This window comes from Echiichthys vipera (genome assembly GCF_963691815.1).
Source record: "Echiichthys vipera genome assembly, chromosome: X".
NCBI lineage: Eukaryota > Metazoa > Chordata > Actinopteri > Perciformes > Trachinidae > Echiichthys > Echiichthys vipera.
This window is the reverse complement of record NC_139825.1, coordinates 38,001,017-38,022,948: the sequence shown is the minus strand read 5'-3', so window position 1 is coordinate 38,022,948 and position 21,932 is coordinate 38,001,017. Positions and strand designations below refer to the sequence as shown.

Sequence of the window (21,932 nt, the reverse complement as noted above, 5' to 3'; positions counted from 1 at the left end):
AGGTTGAATATGTAGAATATTCATTGAAAGCTATATTTAAAGATAAATAATACAACAACTAGGCGTTTTGAGGGGTACAGAATGAGAGTATTGCTTTTCCATAAAAAATATATAATTTTAGTTTAAATTAATATTGAAAGAAGCTTTTGACAGGTTTGACAATGACTTTCTGTCACGTTCTGTTTACGTTGTACCAGCCAATAGGGGCGGCATTGCATGTTCCCAGGGTTGTCTGTTGTTGGGTGCCTCTACTGTAGGCTGGCACTGGATGAAATGCAGTGTGCAGCTGCTTTGTTATTCGTCCCAGCAGCTGAGTGACCGGAGGCGGCCAAAAACCAGAGTCAGTATAGGCTAAGCACTCACTAAATTAACTGAGATAAAGGAGTTTAACAGCATTAAAACGCACTCCGAAATGGCTATGTTTCTCCTTGATCGGTTAGCTAACTTTCATGTTTACTTAGCTTGACTTAACTCTGTCAGTCAAACTCCTCTGCAATACTTGTATTTATGGTGCGATTTGCCGGATGGGTTCAAACAGGCTCAAACAGACTCCGGTCTCCTGACGAACCTGGCAACGTGACTGCTTTTAATTATTTTTTGTTGTTGCGACTACGATCTTGAGACACTAGATTGCAGTGTTCTGCTCATTCTCCATATTCAACCTTTAACAAAGAACCAAGGTAGAGTTTTTTTTTCCACACAAATTAATCACAGTTTACAGTAAATCACACTACATTTACTACAATATAAAGAGGGGAAACTGACTTACAAAAAGCATTTTTGAGATTATCTTCTTGCTTTTTAATACTGCCCATTTTTCATTAAGGTAATAGTTAAAAAGAATGACTAAAGTGATACGAAATGGCTCAAATAATCAACTGTAGCTGAATTAGTTTTAACCATACACCCCATATGAGAACTTTATGTGTTTTCTGTGCAAATATATATATATATATATATATAAATATATAAACATATATATATATATACTTTATATATACATATTATAATATATATATATATATAAGATATTATATATATATTTATATATATAGATATTTATATTTTTATATATAAATATTTATATTTATATATAAATATATATATATATAGACACATACACACACACACTGTAGGGCATTTACACATTGCTTATGCATAAAGTTAATTGCCTTATAGTTTTCAGTTCTGTCTAATCACCCTGTTGCACTAGAAGATATTTGATTATAAACACTATATACACACATGCACTCGTATTTGCATACCACCATACAGTGTAGTTTTGCTTGTGCTTGCATTACAGAGTCCTTGCAATGTAAACTGCTATTACATTCTTTAGAAGCTTCAAAAACAGCGATTTGATCTCTTGAGATGAAGGTCCCCTTTGTATTTCTTTTTGAGTAGATTGGATGTTAATCCATCTGGATAACAGGGTTGTGACATGTCTAGTGTTCACACTACAATCAAATTTGTTACTTGGCAACAGCTCACTCTCTGTTCTTTCAATATTATCAGTATATCTAGTCCATCTTTTAAGAAAGTTGCAATGTATTAATTCTATGCAAATTGTAGTTTTATGGACACACAATTGTTTTTATCTTTGCTAAATGAATGTGCAAAACAAACTCTTTAAGAATAGAAGTGTCTCTAACAATCTAGAAAGCATAAGGCAAATCTTCCAAGATACAGTTTGGAGCTTTTGCAGTGAAATGGAGGTTTGTTTTTTAAGTAATTCAGTGTATGTGGGCTGTCATATTCTGCATTTAGCCTCATCCATACCAAACATGTTGAACATCTTTTCAACAAAAATAAGACCATAGTGTGAAATCACCCGAATTTTAGGCAAGGCCGTCTATTTTCTAACTCCACACAAAGCTGTGACTCGTGGCGTTTCCTTTAAGGGATGGCACAGCAGGCTAGAAGTCAGGAATGGAGACAAAAGACTAATGCAGTTGTAGCACTGGCACTCAGTCATCTTTCTACTCTAAAGAGACACAAATTAAAAAGCCTCTATCAGAACCTAGCTAGAAACTTGGAAGTAAGTATTTGATGATGTTTTTTTGTAGAACTTGCTGGAATTAATAAAGGCTTTTAAACTTAAAATGGCAGAGTGTATGGAAGTCGTCTGCCTCTCAGTCCTCTCCTGTGTCTTTCCTAAAGAAATGTGAAGTTTTTGGACCTTTTGTTGCTCTTCTTTTTTTTTCTTCTTTTTTTTCCAACGATCAAACGTTGCTGCGTCCATCTCATGTCCATGTCTTTCTGACACAATATGGTTTACACCAGAGTTTTAAAGATGTCCAGTGTTGGGAAAGCCCAAATTGTAAAATACAGTGTTTGTCATAAAATTAATACACAGAACAGTATGTAGTCACATCAATGTTCATTCTCTGTCAGCTACGTAGCAAACTGCTGATAAAATGCCAGCTTGACCCTCTCAATATGGTGGCACAGCTTGATGGCTGGTCCCAGCTTCAGGTCCATACACTCCTGCACTGTTGGGAGGTTCAGCAGCAGCAGTGCCTGTCCGTCAATCTCCTATAAAGACATAAATTCATATCAGATTCAGTTTCTAAATTAGTTCTGGCTCAACTATCAAGGGCTGTAAAATCAATGTTTTGTATTTGTGACCATGGCTACAATGAAAGTGTATATTGCACTTGTTGCATGGAGTGGAGTGAGTTCTCATCCTGAGTGGCCATTAAATCTGTGAGTATTTCTTACCTGATCCAAGAAAATCCGTGCAAGAGGTGCACAGTCAGTGGTCCGGATGAAGCGAACCACATCAGTAACGCTCCACTCCAGCGGGCTGGTGTCCAAACATAACTTCTGAGGAGGCTCAATCTTTGAGGTCTATAAACACATAGACAGAGAGAGTCAGACAGACTCTCCCAGGTGAAGTGGAAACGCTTAAGAGAAGGGAATTATACCTGGGGCCTGTTCCATAAAGTAAAACTCTTTCTTGAATAGGCCTAACAAATCATAAGGAGCTTAATCAGTTCATAATGGTCAATTAAAGCACACACAATCAGACTAATTTGAGACAGGTTCAAGAACTCAAGATCACTGCGTGTCCAGGCTTTTCTGAAGTGGCCTGAGAGGTTAAACACTGATCAAATCGATACAACATGGCAAACAGTATTGGTAGAGATAGATCAGGGATGTTCAAAGCCACTGAGCAGCATTTACGAGCCTTTAATATTATAAAAATCTTAAAGAATTCATACATATTATATGTATTTCAAACAGTGATGGCTGAAGGGGCGGCCACAGCACTTGAGAAATATTCCATCGTATTGCTGTAGTAGAGGAAATCAAATATCATTCTACACAACATTGTAACACTTACAATGACTACTTCTTATTTAAATAAAAAAAAAAGCAACTTTTAAATGTGTTCAGTATGTGGCAGAACATGAAGCTGAACAGCACCTGTCCCCACTCCCATGGAGTCTTGAAAGTCAAGTTAAATATGCTCTTTCACGTTGGGTCAGTGTTACAGAAACTCTGACAAGCAACAACTCTTAGCCTGACAATGAACCTTTATCAGAGGCCTGTACTACGAGGCAGGATTTGTGGTTTGTGAGGTAACTTCACGATTAATCCTGTGTTTTTCGTACTACGATGATGGTTCACTTCTTACCAGGGTACATCGCCATGGTAATGCATTGGTTATGCTGCACATCTACTGTAACCTGCTCCGAGGCAGGTTATGTTCCAGATGACAGATCAACCTGTATAAAGCAACATCTACTGACCAATCATTGTCTTGGAAATTGCAGACTGTTTTACTTCATTGCTTTCCTATATGGATAGGCATATCATCCTATATACAGAGACTGGTTGAAGAATATAATATTGTGCTTGATATTAGATATGAAAGAAAGCCTACTTTATTTTCTGCCATCCCACCAGGGTTGCAGCTGAAAGATTACTGCTCAAATTGTCAGTCACAGCATGTATAATACCCCCTTTTATACATCTAAGCAACACATTGCCTTAATGGAATACACAAATGGAATGTAATTGTCAGACGGGGCAGTGGTATTATAAAAGAAACTGCTTGTTTTTGTCCACAATAAAAAGGCCTTTCATGCACTATTAATAAGAAGAGTATAACACAGATACACTTTTCTTGTTAGATGTGCACTATAAAGATTAGGCATAATTGACTAATTAGATAAGCCATGGTAACTAGACAATACGCATCTAATATACTGGTTATCTTGTCAATTTAAAGTGCACCAGATATACGGTTCTATTTGCAGCAGTGCAAGCTGCTTCTTTCCATTATACAGTGATATTATAAGCCTATGAATTTATGCATTCACACAGTCTGTGATTCTTTTTGTCAACTGTCTTTCCTGCATTAAGTAGCTGTAATTATGTTGCTCTTTGGCCTGGATTATGTGTTTAACTTATTCATGTATGTCTAATCAATTATAGTTTGCTCTTTGCTCTACTGCCAGTACACTTTCACTTTTGTGATTGGTCATATGCTGCAAACCCTGCCCCTATCATGTGAACACGCTCATGTCTACACTGGGAACCCTGGGTTGACTCAGTGAGTTGATAATTACCTGTGTGTGTGTGTGTGTGTGTGTGTGTGTGTGTGTGTGTGTGTGTGTGTGTGTGCGTGTGCGTGTGTGTGTATTTAAAACTCTTTATGACTGTTATTACCTTTGGAGAAGGAGGGCGGTTCTCATCATCAGAGAATGAGGGCGTACGGGGTTTCCGGCGCCGGCGTGTGGGTCTGGGTGTTGCTGGTGGGGAGGGGGATGGCGTGGTGGGCTGAGACTTCCCAATCGATTGTTCAGAATCGTCCTGGAGATCGTCCTGCAGCTCAGAGCCAGAGTCACTCAGGGTGTCATCTTCATCCAGATCTTCTTCCTCTCCACTGCCCTGGAAGCCAAAGACAACACAGACATGGTCTATTAGCACAGAGTCATATAAAGTATGAGGACAAATCAAGGTTAACGATGCTGGTTTAACAAACATACAACTTATACATTCTTCGATATAATGAATAATATATTTTACCATAGTGACAATAAAATATGAGTGTGTGTGTTACCTGTGGAGTACCAGCAGGCGTGTTGTCCACTGAGGCTGAAGAGCGTCTTTTCTTATGGACAAAGAGCTGCTTCCTCCTCTTCCTCCTCCTCCCTCTTCTCTTCACTCCACCTTCTAGGTTGGAGTGGCCCCCAGGTGGACGGCCAACACGCTTACTCTTCTTCTTTCCATAGTAATATGCTGGTGACAAGACAGCAGGCTTACTTATGTTGCATTTGACATATCTGAAAGATTTGAGTGTCATTTAGATGGAAATGACATGTTCTCTACTGCAGGGGTCATCGACTACATTTGTTGAAGGGCTTAATTTTTCTAAGCAGACACTGTGGAGGCTGAACGTTAAGATAAAAATAAATATTTAGGCATTTATTGTTTAGTATTTTGACTTTCTTACAAAATGAGTGCTATTTTTTATTAGCCTATATCAGTGTGAACAGATTCAATTCTTTTTTTTTAACCTACATTTGGAGCATTATGAAATGGTTGGTACCAATAGATTCAGGTCTCTAAGTCTTCATATTCTGCAGGCTGTTGGTCGTCACTTTTATAATTGGACATTAAACAGGCTGTACAAGCATGTCTGTGGATAATATGTGCTGTCTGGAGTTATGGGAAAAACTTAAGAAAGAGTAAGTGATATAAAATTGCATCAGTCTCTACACTGCAGTGTACCAGAAAGTCAACAAATCAACACATCTGTGACTTTGTGCTGTCAATGCAGTTCAGAAGAAAATGAAGGAGGCCACTTCTGACACATATTTTCAGTATCCATTACCTGCGGAAAGTTATTGCAATTTCAAATCACAAATGATATCTCTCTGCCTCACACAATGTCTCTATTCAGGGCACATTTATGCACTCCATCATGTCATGAGCAACACAAATAAAGAACCATCAGTTACTGAAAAAGAAGAAATGAGCTTTGTGTTTGATTAGAGTAAGTTTGAATATTGTCTAGATCTAAGGCTACAACTGGTATTGAGATTTCAAAGCTATTACAATTATATCAATTATGTTACTCGTCTGCTTTGATAAGACAGCAACTACACCAGATCATCTGATTAATCATTTGAAGTCTCATCTCAATATGTATATTGTGTATATATGACCATGACTGCCTGTCTATTTTTGCCACCTGGATTGTTTATTGTATATTTGATTCATTCCAATTTATTTATGGTACGTAGCCTTGTAATTTCATGTATGTTTAATACTTGTCCATTAAAGTCGATTCTGATCAGGCTCTAGTTATGTAAGCCACCTACTGTACTTGGTCTTGGTGAGGACAGAGCAGTTCTCTGAGCAGTGCTCCAGAACCATGCGAGGTCCAAACAGGTTCGGGCAGCACTCTAGCTTGATGCATGTTTTCCTGCAGAAGTCTGCCACACGGTCGGCAGTGCGGACAATTTCCACAGTGGCTCGGTAACTCTTTCCCTTGTACCTGGCAATAAAAGAAAAGCAAGGTTGAACAGTAAATAATTAGTGATAAATATTTTATATTTCTACACAATTTTAGGTATAAAAAATTACAGGTATAGTTTAAAATACAAAAGCTAAAACATATCTGACTCACAAAAGCTCCTATTGTGTTCATGTTTGATCAAACAAGGTTGCTACAACATGAAAGGTCTGTCAGCTAAATCCTAGCTTTAATGAACCATCAGGAGCTTGTGCTGGGCTCTGGTGTACATATATTTCCACTTGTTCATTCAAGTACATCCAGCATGTGTCCTAAAATAGGCCAACTGTGAACACTTCCACAATTCCAGAGTATTTTCAGCTGAGGATTAAATGGTGCTTCCCCTCACTTGGCTTTGAGCGTCTCTCCGTGGCCTTGCCAGCGGCTCTCCTGGTCAAGCTGCAGTTCTCTCAGCACACGGCTGGGCTTGTATGCAGAGTTTATCAGCAGAGTCAATACCTGGAAACAAGACATGCAGTGAATCACAACACTTACAAGTTATCAGCAGGTCGGAGGGTTATGTATTTTATTCTTAGATTGGTGCTTTGTGTCGTATTTTAACAACAGTTACCATAATTATTTTGAGAGAAAACTTGTGTGGTAGGTAAAAAAGGTATAATTTTTACCATCCCCGTTTTCCAATTCCAATGCTACCATACTATTAGTATTCCAGAAAACGATTGAGTATGTCCCAATACATAATAATTCAAATGCAGTATGCCAAAATACCAGGATGTCTTTCTACATTTGGTCAAATATTGCAGCATGGAAGACAGCATGCTTTTCTGTCTATTCTGACCCACTATCCTTTGCACAACAAATATTAATATTATGCAGAAGTAGTATGTCCCATTTGCATGCATACTGCATGTAACAATATATACTATACAAGGGCAGCTGAAGTACTTGTTTGTACTGAAAGTAAAAACAAAAAGGATGTGATTATGCATAACTTTAAGATTTTATATAATTAATTATTGTTTTCATGAACAGGGAAATTAGGCTGTAAACATGTTTATTTCTGCTATAAAGATGGGCATTAGAACATTGAGCTCTATGGGGATTGACTCACATTTGGAGCCCGCCTCAATGAACTGCAGTTTTTTTGCTTTTGGCATTGGCTTCCATTTTCAAGGGGTTCTCGAAGCTTACATTTCATCCTCTGGGAATAATGAATGCCTGTACCAAACTTCATGACAACCAATTCAATAGTGGCAGACCCACCGACCGACATTTCCATCCAGTTAAAAGGAAAAGCTAAATTTATCACCATCAGCCTTCCTATTTTTACTTAAGGATTGAGGGATGATATTCAGTTTTTTGTGTTATTAATACAGTAATCAGTTCGACTGGCCCCTCTCACCTCTTTGAGCACGAGGGCACAGTTTCCAGGGCCAATGAACTGAGGAAGCTCTGCAATGCGTCCCTTATTCAGGTATGGTCCAGAGAAACAGCGGTGGTTGAAGTAGATCTTGGGAGAGCAGTACTTCCCATTCCCCTGTCCTGCATGTACACAGAAAATTAAACACTAACGATGAAACAAATGCAGACTACACAGACAGGACATGTCACAGTTAAGAATCTCTCAATAGCCGCCTTTCCACTACCGCACCAAACTCGGGTTAGCTTGAGTGTGCCGAGGCCAGTTGTTTTTCCATTGTACTTTCTTGTCTAAAATTGCCCTGCGGTGAGGTGTTGTCAGGCCAGTTTCCAGGTTAATATGCCCCAACATTTACCCATGAGCCAAGCAGGGCCACCGTGACCTAAGGGGGAGTAGAGAGACTCTGGGCGGGGAGACAGGTGCAGCAGCTCATTTATTATATCTCATTATATCTGAAGAACCAGGAAAAAGAAATCGACAGTATTATTAATAATGAATGCAGAACAGTAAGACTGCCAGTTACTCCAACAACTCCAGTGTGTATTTTGGGAGCAGATCCGAGGTTTTGTTTTCGGGATAACGGCTCCAAATACTGGGCTTTCTGTCCTATGAGTCACTTTTTGGACAATTGGTGTTCCGGATTAATGTGCTGTCAGAGACACTGCTCGAGCCGGGACACCACCAGATAGGAGACAGGCAGATTCAGTTAGTGAGGTTTTTGGCGTTCATTTTTTTGCTAGTTAAACAGCAAAAGTGTGTCATCTGAACAGTGTTGCTATTTTAACTTAAGTTTTAGTTTAAGTTTAAGAGAGTTTCAGAAAAATACTGTGGGGCTTTATAATAGATATATAATTGTGGAGAGTGGAGGGGTAGTGGAGAGACAGCTAGTGCTACTTGAGACATACCACTTACCTGTCTCTGAATGGTTGGCCATCTGCTGCTTGACAGAGTCAGGTGATGATGACTTTGGGGGAATTCGGCTGTAAAGTGATGAAAATCGAATTAGATGTTGAAAGGCAACAGGTCTTGATCCAGTCAACACCCCAGCCTTCGTCTTATACTCACTGTTTCTCAGGCTGCACCACAGCAATCTTCCTCTCTTTTTCGACTGAAAAACAAGGACATTCTAATGTTAACTAGTGTCCCAGCTAACAATATCACATTATGCCACTAATTTGGAGGTCAGGGTAAAAAACTGATTGTACTTTGCTTGTTACAGCATGAGAGTCCACTACGATGACTGTTGTGTACCTGGGGGTTTGATGGGGTAGACAAGTGGGTAGCCGTTTGTCTCACACCAGCTGACGGGGAAGATGTTGAGGGAGTCCACATGAACTATCAGCTCTGGCATGGGCTGCTTCAGTCCTACGCACATTTATAATCAAACAAAATGTAAATATACACACATATATTACCATGTTTTAATTGTGCAAAGACAACAGAGTCTGACATTATATTTGTGACATGAACGTGTGCTATTATAGAGGAAAACAAATCTCACACACAAATTATTTTCTTTTACATGCAGGTCCATATATTTTTTTTCTCTGCTTTTCTAGCAGCATGCATAATCTCCAAAGCAGTGATCTTGTGTACAAACTAAAATCCTTGTCTCACACATTCCATGCAAAATACTAGAAAGTCAGCTACTCAAATAAAGGAGCAAGGAAAATTCAGATTAGCTCCACATTGCAGAACTGCACAGAAATTACACATGTTCCTCTTCTACTTTCATCCACTACAATAAACACTCCCTTGTAGTACCCCTCTCACCTTCCAGGCTGAGCCACATGTACTGGCCTTTGACCCTGGTGACAGTTGCCACGTGAATGTTCTCAGGTGACAGCAGGTTGACAGCCTCCAGTTTCATGGCCTCTTTGAAACTGTGGTCACACTGCTCCTGGCAGGTAAACAGACAGGGAAAGAAAAGAAAAGCTATTTCACAGCAAAGCATAGTGTGATTTTTTTGTCCATTATGAAAACCCAACATACTCTCCTCTGGTAAAAAGGAGAAAAGTCACAGTGAGCCCCCTGTTGAGAACTCGTCAGACTGCTGTCTTTCAAATGGGTAAAAACCTAATTTCATACGTTCTGTCGTATATTACGGTGTTACAAACATTTTTGACTGTATGGGATAGCAAAATAGAAAACATCTGTTGCCTCCAAAGTATAATGGTTAAACAATACTATATGCTCATTTGTTTGCTGTAGTTTTATAGTATTGATCTGATCAATGTTCAATCTATGTTCACAGTTTACACAAGAAGTTGACATGAGAGATACACTGGGTATCTAGTACAGTGCTTTTAGAGGAAAACAGCTTTTTCAGTCTCGTTTTTTTTCCTTTTTGAGTCTTCAAACCCAGAAATGAGTTAGCATATTTGTAGTTCTGGTTCCCTCCTCAATAAGTCAATGGGTATTAGTACATTTATTTATCATGTCATTTATTTACTTGGCAGGTTCATTCCTCCATATTTAGTAGCCTAAATTGCTGTTTGAAAATACAACCCAAATAATACGAAGGAGGCTTCAGCTCTGACAGCCTACTAATGGTGATTAACATTTTATTTACTCATGCTGGCACACTGCATTATATAACTGATCTCATACAGCCATCATACCACAGCAATATAATAATAGTAATCTATGAGAGATTTCACATTTAATTGTCACTTTGACAATGACCAATGGAGAGCACCAAACATGTGTTTATAAACGTTGGGAAATGAGACAACCGGTGGGTAAAACAGAGGCTGACTTACATTTGGGAAGCAATGTTGAGGAGCTGCCTCAGCCTCGCACTGTTTCAGGTAATCTGCCCAGTCAAAGTCAGGCCCCTGGTATCCTGCATGTGATAAAATCAAGAAAACAGGGAGAAAGAAGTTGCAAGAGCAGATAAGAAAAAAACAAATAAAGACAGGGAGAGAGAGGGAAGGAAGGAAAGAAAGAAAGAATGTATGAATGATTAGATCAATCGCTGCCATTCCTGGCTTTCTGATACCACAAATAACCTATAAAGTGAGTGCTTATTAAAAGAGCCGACCTGTTGGGGGGATGAGGGTGAGTCCATTTTTGAGGCTCCACTGGGTAGGGAAGATCCCTGGACTGTCTCTGTGACACAGAAAAGACCTCCCTGCACCCTCTGACTCTTCAATACCACAGAGGCTGTCCATCCTCACCTGGAAGTACTGCTCATTGAACACCTGAAGTGGAGACAGTGTCATTTTAGGACACTTCCAGACATTCTTAATCGACAGCTTTAAAGTTTTTATTGTCTATTTCATTTCAGTGAGTCACAATATATACTGTGTCAAGCTCTACTCTACTGCATGATTAAATAGCAAAGTTCAAAAGGATAGTTTCAGACATTTTTGTGGTCTTTCAAGACTCTGGGGTTAGCATTAGCATTTTAGTTAATAAAGACAGTGACCTAGTGAAGATGCATAAACAACTAAGGCCAATAAACAGCAAACAGGAGAAAAACCTTGCAGCATAGGAGAGACAGATTTGAAAGTTTGCTACCTTGGTGACAGTGGCAGGCCTGATGGAAATAGGAGCAGCAGGGTCAACAGCCTCCAGTTTCATTCCTTCCTTGAAACAATGAGCAGCGACAGCAGGCTGATCCTGAGAAAAAAAACACACACGAGTCATTTTCAAAAGCTCAGCTCTTAGGAGAGTGTCACAACTCTTTGCTTAATGCATAATTAAAAAAATCTTAACTAGCAGATAAGCATAAGCGGTGATTTGTCTGGTTCAGTAACAAAAAATAAGAGCACAGTGGGCAGTACCTTATTGAATTCTGCAGTCAGAGAATCCTCCTGAGGCAAGTCGATGATCCTCTGTCTCACCTCCTCCCACTCTCCCTCTGTCCGCAGGGCCAACAGGTCTGAAAGGGTATAATTTGATTGATCAAAAGCCCATTCCACACAGAGGTTCGGAAGTACACAATGCCGGCTTTTTTTTTATTCACAAAAAACCATGCAAGCCGTTGTAAAGCCACCACTGTTTTGATTTCACACAGAACACCGGCTTTTGGGAAGCAAAATACCATCTGCATCGAGTGTGTGTGAGCCGTTTATCAACCACTTAGACACGACTCAACTCACAACCCACTTTATAAATTATAGTAGCATAACTGAAAGATATAGCCTTCTTACGTCTTGCCTACGAACAAACTTTAGTCACTTGAAGACCATAAGCAGATTGTGGCCCTGAGATACAGTGTTGAATAATGACAGAAAAATGTGCTTATGATGTCACAGTGAAGGTGACCTTTTGAATATAAAAAGTCATCCACTTCATCATTTTATCCTGTTAAACATTTGTGTAAAATATTGTCTTAATTAGTGTAGGAATTCTCATGTTATGGACAAAAATGTGTTTTGTGAGGTCGTTTAACCTTCACAAATGTATTAGTTAATCCTTGAGTCCAAATGGACATTTGCGACATTTTTGAAGAAAATCCCTCCAGGGGGATAGATGAGATGAGATAACGCACACATAAGAATGGGATGAAGACGGACGACCGGAAAACATTAGATCTGATGAAGTGATGCTATATGAATGACACAAGATAATCATAGCATTATACTCTATAATTTGACATGCATCCATCCATGATGGATTCTTCATGTGTCTTTCCATCAGAAACTATTACTCATATGTGTCTAAATATAGAATCTACCCACGTCGGTGCCACTGACCTGAGGGAGGTCTGAGGTTTAGGCCATGCTCTTTGGCCCAGCCGGGTGGGTGGAGGCGTGGGTGGAGGTAAAAGAGCCAGAGGGTTGTGGTTGTGTCTGGGAGGCCCTCTGTGCCTACCAGGCGCAGCTTTAGCCTTCCTCCGACATTCTCCTCCACCTCGGCAGCCCAGGCAAGCCCCGGGTCAACACTGTCCTGCAGCTCCACGTAGCAGCCAGCACACAGGAGCTCTACTGGGTCTTTACCACGCTGGGGCTGTGGGGTGGTAAATGAGAAGCTGATAACACACATGCACACACTAACACAAATGAACACACGCCTAGGCAGGGCGAGGAATTTGTTCTGGGAGAGAATGTGCTGCATGACTAAGTGGCAGAACTGAAGTGAAAGCTAACTAATGGCTCTGAAGAATTTCACTTTCACTGCTTTGAGCAGCACAACCTCTGTGTTGTAAACAAAAGCTCACAGCCTGTTTTTTTGTAGTCTTGGGACTTCACTCATGCAAGATTATCATATATCATAGCTGCTGATGATCAGTAGCAGTAGCAAACAAAATTAAAACAACATAACATAACAGATGTACAGAGTCACTGTTCACGATTCTGATCACCTGAGGGTAATAACTGTCGACTTAGTGTTTCTCTAATGTTGTATTTCCCAGACTTGCCTTGCCACTTGAATAGAAAAAGGGGAAATTCTGGAAAATCCTTATGCCAACCTCAGCTGATTTATTCATGCATTATGTGTTTTTAAAGTCGTCAGTTTGATCGTATCGGTACAGCTAGAGAAGATTGTTCTTGGGACAGACAGGGACTCGAGAGAAAGCTAACGCTGCACTCTGGGTGTGAGGAGTTTCTAAGAAAGGACAGCTGCTCCATTTTCCCCGCCTTACCAATTCCAGCAGGTTGGCAGGCGCACTGCACTCCTCAGCCAGGGCCTTTTCCAGCACTTCTTCCCAGTCCTTGTGCTTCTCACGCACACCTGAGGTGGATCAAGCACATACAGTGTTTAGTTTATTAACTAAACAAGCAGGTGGGCTCAGGATCAACACATACACTCCTCTATCTGGTCTCTCTTTAACCCTGAAACACAGCATCAGCCTTAAAGTAGATATAAATACTGGAGTTATTTCAAAGATAACCGATTATTGTATCTTTTTCATCATGCTGTGAACAACTTTAACTGTGTTAGCTATTTTTATCCAAGCAGCTACCGCAGTGTGGAGAGAATCAATTATTTCAGTTGGTCTGGTATTTCGCTTCACAGTATTTCTTTGTTTAAACAAGTTAACATATCAACGTGAGGTGTCAACTGCCAATTGGGGGGCATTAATTAAACATGAACAGAAGAAGAGCTGTGAAAACTTTCCAGCACCATGCCCATTTTCCAGGTTAAACTATTTCTCACTAAACTAGAACATCAGAAGGGACACAACAGTGGCAGCACGGTATCAGGGGAACAGACATATTCATTACTCCTTGCTATGATGAACAAAACTGCAATTACTTAGTTGATTTTCACCATTAAATAGGATTTTGACAACATGCATACAGTACCAAAAACAAAACAAAAAAAAAGGCACCACGCCTCACCCTCGGGGGCCCTTATCGTCTTCCCGTGCTGACGGCTCCAGCCCAGGGGGTGGAGATCTGCCGTCATTAAGTCACACCAGAAGTCTGCACGCCGGTCATCCTGGTATCCCTCGTAGCGTAGCAGCAGCAGCTGGCCACATGTGGTGATGATGTTGGCCACCCAGTAAGGACTGTCGGCCTCTGAACGCACGCACACTTCCAGCTTCATGCCTGGAGCAAGTCCTGTCTGCAGGCCCTGGTCCACCTGAGACGAGGAGAGAGGAACAGAGATACATGTAACCATTAACTGGGCAAAGTCAGCATCAAACTGCATTGATTTGTGATCTGCAGCTGGTAACACAGTAAACAACTTAAAAAAGTGCAAAAAGGAAAGATGAGATGGCTTTTATTCTATGCTGCCATCAGCTTTTATTTTAATTTGTTTGCAATCAAGCATCATGTGTGAAAACTGTTATTTATAGACGTTTCAACTGGTGAGGACACAGTGACTTATGTGTTGTGTAATGTTGCTTTATGGCTGGATGAGTCCACAGCAGTTTCTAGGGGCTTTAACTCGCCGACACATTCCATACATTTGAGTCATACTTTCAGTTTCAATACATAGTTTGAAACTAGCTGTTTCTTGAGACTTAGTAAGAACTTTACACAGTTAGTAATTGATAATGAATAGGTGGCACAAGCTGTGATGTGTGTTAGCTGTGAAGGCTGTCAGCACCCACATGTTTGAAGGCGTGATGGGGCACGGATACGGCTCCAGTCTCCTCCAAGTAGTCATCCCAGTTAAAGTCAGACGCATCCTGAGCAGAGTCTCTGTCTGGGACACACACAACACATTTCTCTTTTCCAACCCGCTTTCCAACATATTATCTTACTCATTTCATGCAGCTGTTCAGAGAGCAGTTCTTACCAGACTCCAGCAACTCCTGACTCATGCTGCTGCCCCCTCAAGGCCGAGACTAGGAGCTCTGAGGAGGAACAGAAAAGGAGGGTTATTATCCAGTGAGAGTAAATGAATAAGCACTGGTTCCGAACTCTGGCGACTGAGAGACGAAAACATTGAAATGGAGCCATCGTCTGCAGCAGACTATGCTGTCACTCTGCTTAATCAAATGACTCCACAGATCCCAACATCACAAAATAATCTGTGAATCTGATACGGTTTTCAATGACTATGAGATTAATGAGACGGGAAATACAACTGGTTTGTAACAGCCTGCTCCGCAGTTCACAAGCCAATTTGTACCAGCAAAAAGTTACACAAAAGAGCTGGAAACAGACTTTCTCTAGCTGGCTACAGTATGTACAACACACCACCTAAGACATGTGACATCTGCAGCATACAATGTGTCAGCCAACAGCTACAGATAATAACTAGAGACTACCTTGTGATGGGAGCACACCTAACACATCCCAACTACACACCTGTCAAGTTTCGTAACTGCATCTTGCTAGAGATGAAACGGTATGAAAATTTCATATCAAAATTACAGTGACCAGAATAATATGGTTATCAGTGTTTGTGCTGAAAAGGATCAAAAGTACCAGTATACACCAAGTTTCATACTAAAAACCACAAATAAAATTAGCAGCATTTTTGTTTGCATAATGATATTTCAATGATAACAGCCTTTTGCACCGTTTTTTTTCTGCATGTTCTGCAGACAGGGTGACCATCATCCGTCAACTTTCCCTCAGTACATTTATAAAAACCAAAATTCAACCACACTTCAGACTCCAGAGTGCTTTCACTGCCTCCTGCAATGTTTTCACTGATGCAAATGAGACCTTTATTGCTGCGCCTGCATCTGGGAGACTGTTGTATTTACTGTGAGTTTTTCAAAGTGTAATCAAACATGATTTTAATGATATTTAAAATGGTAATACTAGCCACCAGTAACTTTACCATGGTTTATCATTAAACTGGTCACCATTTCATCCCTGCGTCTGCTATTGGGGTGCCAACATCAATGTCAAGAATATTATCAGTCAAAATTCAAACACATTAATAAACCATCAGCAACCAGGACAATAACTGCAGCAACCTGCAACATAAGGTCAAGTCACGAAAGACACAACCCAACAGCCTCAATTTACAAACCCTACATCAATGCCAAAATTAAATGAATTTGCATTTTTTTCCGCGGCCATTTAAACATCTAGGTCTCATAGGCCTTGATAAAAGACCCTGTTAAGGTACTACATCAATATTCAAGTGCCTCAATCTGGTCCTGAACTCACTCAATACGAAAAGTCCTGAATAAAATCACAAATTACATGCTGCACATTTGTCATTTATTAGGGTGTCACAGCTTTCCACTTAAGTAACACACCAGCTGGTACACGATTACTGGGAAATATATAAAACTATGCTAATCTCATCCAGCTCCACCTCTACTTGTGAAACTCATTTGGGCACAACACCTTTTCCTGTCCCGATGTGAAGATCTCAAACGTTGCCTTGACATGAATGCGGACGTGCACATCAAGCTTTGACACATCAAGCTTTGACACATCAAACTGACCGCTGACTGCATTGTGAAAAGCAGATGAAATAAGTTAATACAACAAGAGAGACGGCATGAATGAGAAAGAAGGGAGCGCTGGGCGTGACAACAGTGGAGAGAGCGGTGTATGGGACGCTGAGGATAGCTGCTCTGTCACGGCAACTCCATTCAGCCGGCCTGTCAGGCCCGTCTTTGTCATGTCTGACGTCTCTATTAAAACCAGGGCTGCCATCAGAAACAACCCCCCTCCTGGCGACCGGACTGCCACCGCGACCCTTGTGCTCCACCGGGATCAGCGCCACCTTTCACCCGCGACCCTGCCCCAGACTCCTTCTGTCTTTCTCCCCCTCCCTCTGACAAACACACCAGAGGGCCTTATTGTCCCTGGGGGGTCACACTCCTAACTGAGTGGAAAAAGAGCAGTGGAGAAAGAAATATAGACCTAAACTTAAGAAGCTGTTTTCTAAAAGCTGATGCTGAGCTTTAATATTGGATCATGTAGGAGCTCATGGTGGGATTTTAATTATGTTATACTGTACATGTTATTTGGGATAAAGCACAAATATGGAGACATTTCAAAAGCAGTGAAACTAGCAAGATAGTTTCTCTAATACTATATTCAGTCTTTGGGCACATGGGATTACTGTCTTTCTTTTATAAATATATTCCATTATATTTTAGAAAAACAGTGGTCCCATGTGCCCAAAGACTGAATGTTAAAATGGCTGTCTAGTATTTGTTATCCATGAACTCATAACATGTTGAAAAACAAAGATGTGCACACACATACATTGTACCAAAAAAAATCATATATAAGACACTTAATGAACACAATGTTAACATTTTTCCTAATTTTTCAAAAATCCCCTTTTCATGTTAAAGTTGTACAGACTTGTTGCAAGTATGTTCGTATAAGATTTTAAGACTTTAGACCAATCACAACAGATGCTTTTCTTATTCCTTATCATCCTAAACTTTGTCTTTGGGCAAAAAAACTGAATCAGTCATTCTCAAAGGATAAGATAGTGCCTGTATATCATCTCTAAGAGGTATATTGATTTAGTTGCTATCATCTGAAGACAAGCTTTCAATATTTGTTCTGTTTGGCTACTACCTTAGCTGTAGGTTCCTGCGGCACTTAACTTTGCAGAACAGCACAGCCCGACAGACAGGAAGAAAAGCAACTTCCCCTGTTTCATACAGCGAGTGGTCTGCAACAGCTAGCAGCAGTCTGCCTCAGTCTTTCTGCACTACGCAAGACTCTGACTGAACCTGAAAGAGAAAGGGTGCCCACACCCACACACACAAACATGCACTCAGAGACAACTGAGATCCTCACTACATCCTCTTTACAAACACTTACTGCACCGTATTCTCATCAGCACTTAGCGTGAGGTTGAGCATTTCTAAACCAGCCTTCCTGAACCTCTGAGGTCCCTGGGCGGGAAATGCAATCTGACAAAATGTACACATTCACACACAATGAAACCAAACTCAACGATCAATAAAATGAAATTAGCTGTAAAAGGATTCCCCAAACACTTTTGTTACGACATCTGCTGATCACCAGTATGACATTTTATCATGAGCAGTAATGTAGCAGAAAATTAGTATGTCCTCCTGTTTGGTGTCAAACATACACAAAACCTATTTTCAGAAGAACAATTATTGTTTTCCTAATATTTGCATTTGTTTTAAACCATGGTGTGTTTTGAATTAATACTGCTAAAAGCATTTCAATCCAAGTACACAAACATATTTTCTCAAAGTGCTACAGGCCACATTAGTTTGTGCTTTATTGTACCAGAATTTCAGGATTCATCTGAATACAACGGGTGGGACTTACATTATGTTTGTGGCACGCAAAAGGTTGAAAAACTACATTTAAAAAAACCTCAACAGCAACATCTCTTTCCACAAAACTCTAATCATCACAGTGGGCAGGAACAATTTCTTCTGAGAGAGCAGTTCCAATGAAAACAGGCAGTGACAGTTTCACTGCCTGCTTGGTTTATCTTGTTTACCAGTCAATGCTGTGAGCACCACAAACAAAGATTCAACTCACCTGTTTTGGATTAAAGTGGTTGCAGAAATCTCATGGACTGATGTGACTGTGGGTTACCCATCTAGCTGATATGTCAACAGCACTAAATGTGACAAAATATGTTTTTTTGTAATTTAGGTGAATTGCCCCTTCAAAAAGGCTGATAAATGAAGTTGAGGCAGGTTTACGCTCACCAAATTATTTCGCAGCCCAGTGGAGCTTTCTATCAGGTTTCTATACAATGACTATACTTTTTAAATTACTTTAAATACCCCAAACGTCATTAATATGGATGTGATGGTTGCCAACAAAGGGCTGCTCTGAACACCAAGCAGTAGTTGGAGAGCTCAGTGGAGAGTAATCCACGAGCTCTGTCAAACTGACCTCTAAATTCAGTCAGCTGGCCGTCCTGCTATAACTTTACAACATTTAGGATGCTGAAATAAAAAGTAAACACATTTCCCCCACACAGTCCCGCAGGTTTCATTCAGTTGCTGCTCGTTGCACAGCGGAGCAGCGCTGCCAGCGGATCACTCAAGTTGCACAATAGGGAAGTTAAGCGCCAGAAGAAAAAACAAAATAGGTTGAAATAAGTCTTCGTGGAATGTGCCAGCCAAATGACAACCATCTGAGCACCATCACCTGTTCAAATCAACCCCAAAGGAAACAGCATTTACAAACACATGAGTTTTTCTAGCTGTTGGAGTGAGAGCTGCACACAAATCGGCTGAGGTCGTGCAACCGTCATTATGTAACGCTTCGACATTTAGAAATATACTGAGTTATTCAAGGACAAATGTCTGCACATTTCCACACAATCCTTGAACTGAACCTGGCTTAAGGTTGCACACTGGTTGTTCACAGAGTAACCGCAGCATTCACAGGCAGAGATGGGCCATTAACGCAGTGGCTTTGCAGCGAGAGACTAACAGCGACAACGGTCTAACTTTCACACTGAGCACAACGTGACACATGCCGATTGAGACAATTGTTCAATTTCAGCCTGATGAATAAAGACCCTGTCCTTAATGCACAACTCAGTGGACACATGGCAACACCGCCTGTGTCCGAGTCAAGTTACTGAACGTCACGGCTTGAGCAATAAGAGCAGGCTGACTAGCAATAAGGACGCTTACACTCGACCGAGCCCGACTCATCTTTTTGAGAGACGGGAAAAAAGACGAATGCGCCACCACACTACAAAACACCGCTAGGGATATGTAACTAACAACACAAAGCACGTGAATATTTAGTCGCAAAATTCACCCCTTACCGCTAAGTAGTTTTTCCAAGTGGGTTTTTAGATGCCGTTCCTCTCCGCCTGCTCGCTCGCAGCTAAGGTGAAGTTTACGGAAGTAAAAGCAGACATCCCCGGTTAGACGTTTCAATATAAAACCCGCTATAAAAGCGGAAGTCACAACCGTCGTCCAAGCAACAGAGGCTCTTTTTGTGTTGAGGGTTTAATCGCGAGATTTCCGGTGTCGCCGCAGCAGAGTCTCGCCAGCTTGACGCACTTCTCGTTCACGACCTCATTCCAATATGGCACAAATGGCCACTGCGCATGTTCTGCCGCCTCTATGCCTCTGAGCCCGGCAACATCACACTGACTTCCATCTTCATACTCACAATAAAATATCACACTATTAGAATAAAGAGCAAATATCCATATTGAAAAAAAAAAAAAAGAAAACTCGAATAAAACGCCCTGATTTACGGTTGCGTTAATTCTAACAAAGACACGAGGGTTATAACCTGAACAGTCGTTTTAAAGGGTTTGATCCCCAGCGGAATCAACACTTAGTTAATGGTTGAGCTGGAATTAATTGCACATATAATCGACCCACTTTCGATAAGTGGAGTGTTTTTGCCACAAAAAAAGATTGATCGCTCTGTTATGAAGTAGCACATATTGTGTTATTGAAGGTGACCCCGCGCTGCTTAATTTTCCTTCAATATGATATTTGTGAAGTAAATAAAATATCCCCACAATGCGCGATAAAAGGCTGAATGGGCAAATACTTTTTAAATAAATCATAATGACTGTTTTAATCCCATATGTCATTGCTGGTGCACAAGGATGTCAAGTCGGGTTTTTGGAGGAGATTTCGGAAGAAACTGCTGGAAATATGCCTTGACACTGTGAGTGCAATGCTCAAAGTCCATGTTATAAATGTGATTTATTTATTAAATACGCGCATTTCCGTTTTGGAAAGCGTTTCTAGGAGCCAGAAACGTTTTGCCGCTCACTTCACCATATATATTGCTACTGCCTCAGATAAATCCTCTAGACCAACCCTTCCTATTACAACAAAAGAAAAAAAAATGAACGCGTTGAGGTGGAAACACACCGTACAAGTATGATAAATGTGGGTAAAGAAAAGCGATCAGATCTGACCTGAACACTGGAAACAATCTGAGTCATGAATAAATCAAAAGGGGGCATTTACTCCCAAATTCATTTTTATTAAAGTGAAGGTGCTCTCATTATAGGCTTTCAAACCTATGGCTGAGAAAACACACCACACACATGAACAAAAAAACAATGAAATGTGTTTTGTTGCTTTTGTTATTTCGCTTTTCGGACCATGCCTTTTTAATTTGCAAATTGTGTGGGGTCATTTTATTTTAAAAAGGGTCAACAACTTTAATGCTGCATAGGTCTGTAAGGCTGTTCGCATAAAGGCAGATGTTTCAACAACTTGAACAGGTTTGTCAGTGCAGGTCACTGCTATTTTCCGTAAATTATTTGTTCTTTGTCCACATCCTGCAGCGGGCAGAGGGGGTTACTCCTGGGGGACATAGGACGAGGACCGGTCATACGCCGTGCGCACTGCAGGAATGTCTCCTCGCCTTTTATAGTCCACACGTTACACGCGGAGGTACAGTTATAGCACCTGACCGCTAGATGACAGTAAAGACTGACAGGTCTGCCTCTCATACTGACGAAATCCTTGTGGTACTTGTGAGACTGTTGTGGTGTTTTGGTGTCCTCACTTCACATTTGGAAGTGATATACGCAGAAGCTATGCCAGTGTCCAACATGGGCACCATAAAATACAGCAAACCAGCAGTGACCAGAGGACCACACTATAACAGAAGGAATGCAGCGATTACTATAGGAATGTATATGGTATGTCTTTACAATAAGATTTTTGTTTTTGTAAGACCTTCTACATGTCAA

The 21,932-nt window shown here is 40.6% G+C and overlaps 1 protein-coding gene across 1 annotated transcript; it reads right to left on the bottom strand.

Annotated features, from left to right (window-relative positions):
- Positions 1-1,137: 1,137 nt before the first annotated feature.
- Positions 1,138-20,098, bottom strand: sfmbt1 (Scm like with four mbt domains 1). Its single transcript, XM_083939382.1, has 21 exons — positions 20,025-20,098; positions 15,111-15,168; positions 14,923-15,017; positions 14,204-14,447; positions 13,504-13,592; positions 12,614-12,866; positions 11,699-11,796; positions 11,433-11,534; positions 10,954-11,113; positions 10,673-10,755; positions 9,684-9,810; positions 9,162-9,275; positions 8,976-9,018; positions 8,823-8,890; positions 7,893-8,032; positions 6,879-6,988; positions 6,336-6,511; positions 5,072-5,250; positions 4,678-4,899; positions 2,722-2,850; positions 1,138-2,535 (listed from the first exon to the last, which is right to left on the bottom strand). The coding sequence occupies exons 2-21, from the start codon at positions 15,133-15,135 to the stop codon at positions 2,395-2,397; spliced, it is 2,598 nt and encodes an 865-aa protein (XP_083795508.1). The 5' UTR covers positions 15,136-15,168; positions 20,025-20,098; the 3' UTR covers positions 1,138-2,394.
- Positions 20,099-21,932: the final 1,834 nt, after the last annotated feature.